The 2326-nt window shown below is 52.8% G+C and overlaps 1 protein-coding gene across 1 annotated transcript in view; it reads left to right on the forward strand.

Annotated features, from left to right (window-relative positions):
- Window positions 1-2076, forward strand: part of LOC119325913 (WAT1-related protein At1g44800-like) — a 4186-nt gene extending 2110 nt beyond the window's left edge. The window contains exons 2-4 of the mRNA XM_037599635.1: window positions 704-766; window positions 845-1516; window positions 1628-2076. Of these exons, the coding sequence (XP_037455532.1) occupies window positions 704-766; window positions 845-1516; window positions 1628-1856 (964 nt within the window). The 3' untranslated portion in view covers window positions 1857-2076. The remainder of the gene's footprint in view (window positions 1-703; window positions 767-844; window positions 1517-1627) is intronic.
- Window positions 2077-2326: the final 250 nt, after the last annotated feature.

A 2326-nucleotide genomic window follows, 5' to 3' on the forward strand; every position in this document is an offset into this window, starting at 1 on the left:
CCAAGTCGTCGATTTATAATATGTGCCACGGACTCACACATTTGCTTCTCCGTCGTCATGTGGCAATGTCATCCTCGGTATGCTTAAAATCTGCGGTTGTGGATGCCTCCCTCAAGCTATGTTATGTCTGCTGCACAACAAGACCTCTGTCGTCAGCGCACAGCGGCGTGGGTGAATGTGTGTGTGTGTAGTGGCTTGTGGTGGTGATGAAGGTTATGAAACAACGGCGACGTAGAGAATAGCTGACGAGGGTATCGTTCGACCATACCATAGATTCATGATCATTCTTTTGATGGTCGGACGGTGATTTGCTACCACGGGCGAGAACGGCCAAGCAATAGGCATCATGTGGCGGAGTTGTCTGATATAGATTTGACACCGTCTGCCACCTGGGAGGATGGCATGAGATTGGCGAAGCGTCCCGCCTTGGGGATTATCGTGTTGGTAATCTTCCCTCTCATGAATGGCGTTATCATGTGTGTGACATTGATCTTTCTTCGTTCAACGTTTTGTGTGGCAAGCAACTCTCGCAGTGTGCCCTGATTGGCCACTGGTGGAGGCCTACCATGCATGGAACCCGCCACATGTCAGCTCGAAGCATGCACGGTTACAGTTCCATCCACTCGTACAATTAATTTTATTTATAGTTTCATTTCGATTCATTTTTACCTAGCTAGCTACTAGATCATCATTTCATGATAAGGGAACGGAGGCCAAAGATGACAACCACCATCTTCATAAAGATTATGTGGCTCGCATTTCTCGAGTACGTCCGTATATATGGTTAATTACACATAACTCTTTCTTAATTACCGCTGACACGTAGGTGCCCATTGTCTCTCAGGCCGGTGCTCGACCAAAACGTGTACTTCATGGGCGCGAAGCTGACCTCGGCGGCGTTCGCGACGGCGCTCCTCAACACCCTCCCGGCCGTCACCTTCATGTTGGCCCTCATCCTGCGCATGGAGAAGGTGCGGCTGCGGAGCCTGCACAGCCAGGCCAAGATCGCCGGCACGGTCCTCACGGTGGCCGGTGCCGTGCTGATGGTCCTGTACCATGGCCCTGCCGTGCGGTTCCCGTGGACTAAGGCCCATCACCAAGCCACCATTGGTGGCCAGGCCGCCGCCGCGCGGGACTGGCTGATCGGGACCATAATGCTCATCGCCTCCTGCATGATCTGGCCGGGCTTTTTCATCCTCCAGGCCAACACGCTGGGGAGCTACCCGGCGGAGCTGTCTCTCACGGCGCTCATCTGTGGCATGGGCTCGCTGATGAGCGGCGCCGTCGCCCTCGTTGCTGAGCGCGCCAACACCCAGGTCTGGGTTATCGGCTTCGATAACCGCCTCTTCACCGTCGTCTACGGCGGCATAGTGTGCTCCGGCGTGGCGTACTACTTGCAGGGCGTCGTGTCAAGGCAAAGGGGCCCGGTGTTCGTGACGGCCTTCAGCCCGCTCAGCATGGTCATAACCGCCGTCATGGGCTCCATCGTTCTCAAGGAGGAGATCACTCTCGGAAGGTACGTACTACATTAGTGCTGCCTGCCACCATATCAAAATGGACCAGGATAGATAGACATGCAGCAGGGAAACGTTCCATACTAATGACATCATTTCCTTTGTGCTTTCAGTGTAATTGGTGCAGTGATCATCGTGACAGGCCTCTACTTTATCATCTGGGGCAAGAGCAAGGACGAGATCAGCCGCCCCAGTCAAGTTTCCGACGTCAGCGTCAAGGGAGCCAGTGAACTGCCCTTAACCTCGGTGACAAGCGGCCACGGCCACGGCAAGCAGTACGAGCTCGACAACGGCAACGGCGGCCATGTCGACGTCGAGACGCCGACGACCAATGGGCACTAGTAGCCAAGTAGGGATCGTGTTATACGTCCTCTTGTTGTCCATCTAGCTTTTCCCCTTGTACTGCATAGTCCATCGATCGGTCATGCATGGAGACGATTTCTCTCTCTCTACTTTCTTCTTGTCAGCTTCTCCCTAGCTACGATCTTATCATGTGACTATGTGAGAATGAGCAAGTGCTGGTTATAGCATTTCCTGTGATGGTTATACTCCCCCAACCCAAAATTTGCTTCTAGTTTGAAAGAGTTTGGATTGGATGACGAAAAGTGTTTGTACCCCGGCAAAGGACATATAGAGGCGATTTGAGGGTCTGTGTTGGAGATGCCCTAGACATACAAGGGTATGTATCAAATTCGAACCATGAGAGCTAACTGGCGACCTGTCGCTGGGAGCTGGATGGCAAGCGAACGGGTTCGCCTGGCAATTTTAGGTCATAGCAAATGTATTTTGATGGCAATTTATGTCTGTTCTTG

Source organism: Triticum dicoccoides, chromosome 6B (assembly GCF_002162155.2).
Source record: "Triticum dicoccoides isolate Atlit2015 ecotype Zavitan chromosome 6B, WEW_v2.0, whole genome shotgun sequence".
NCBI lineage: Eukaryota > Viridiplantae > Streptophyta > Magnoliopsida > Poales > Poaceae > Triticum > Triticum dicoccoides.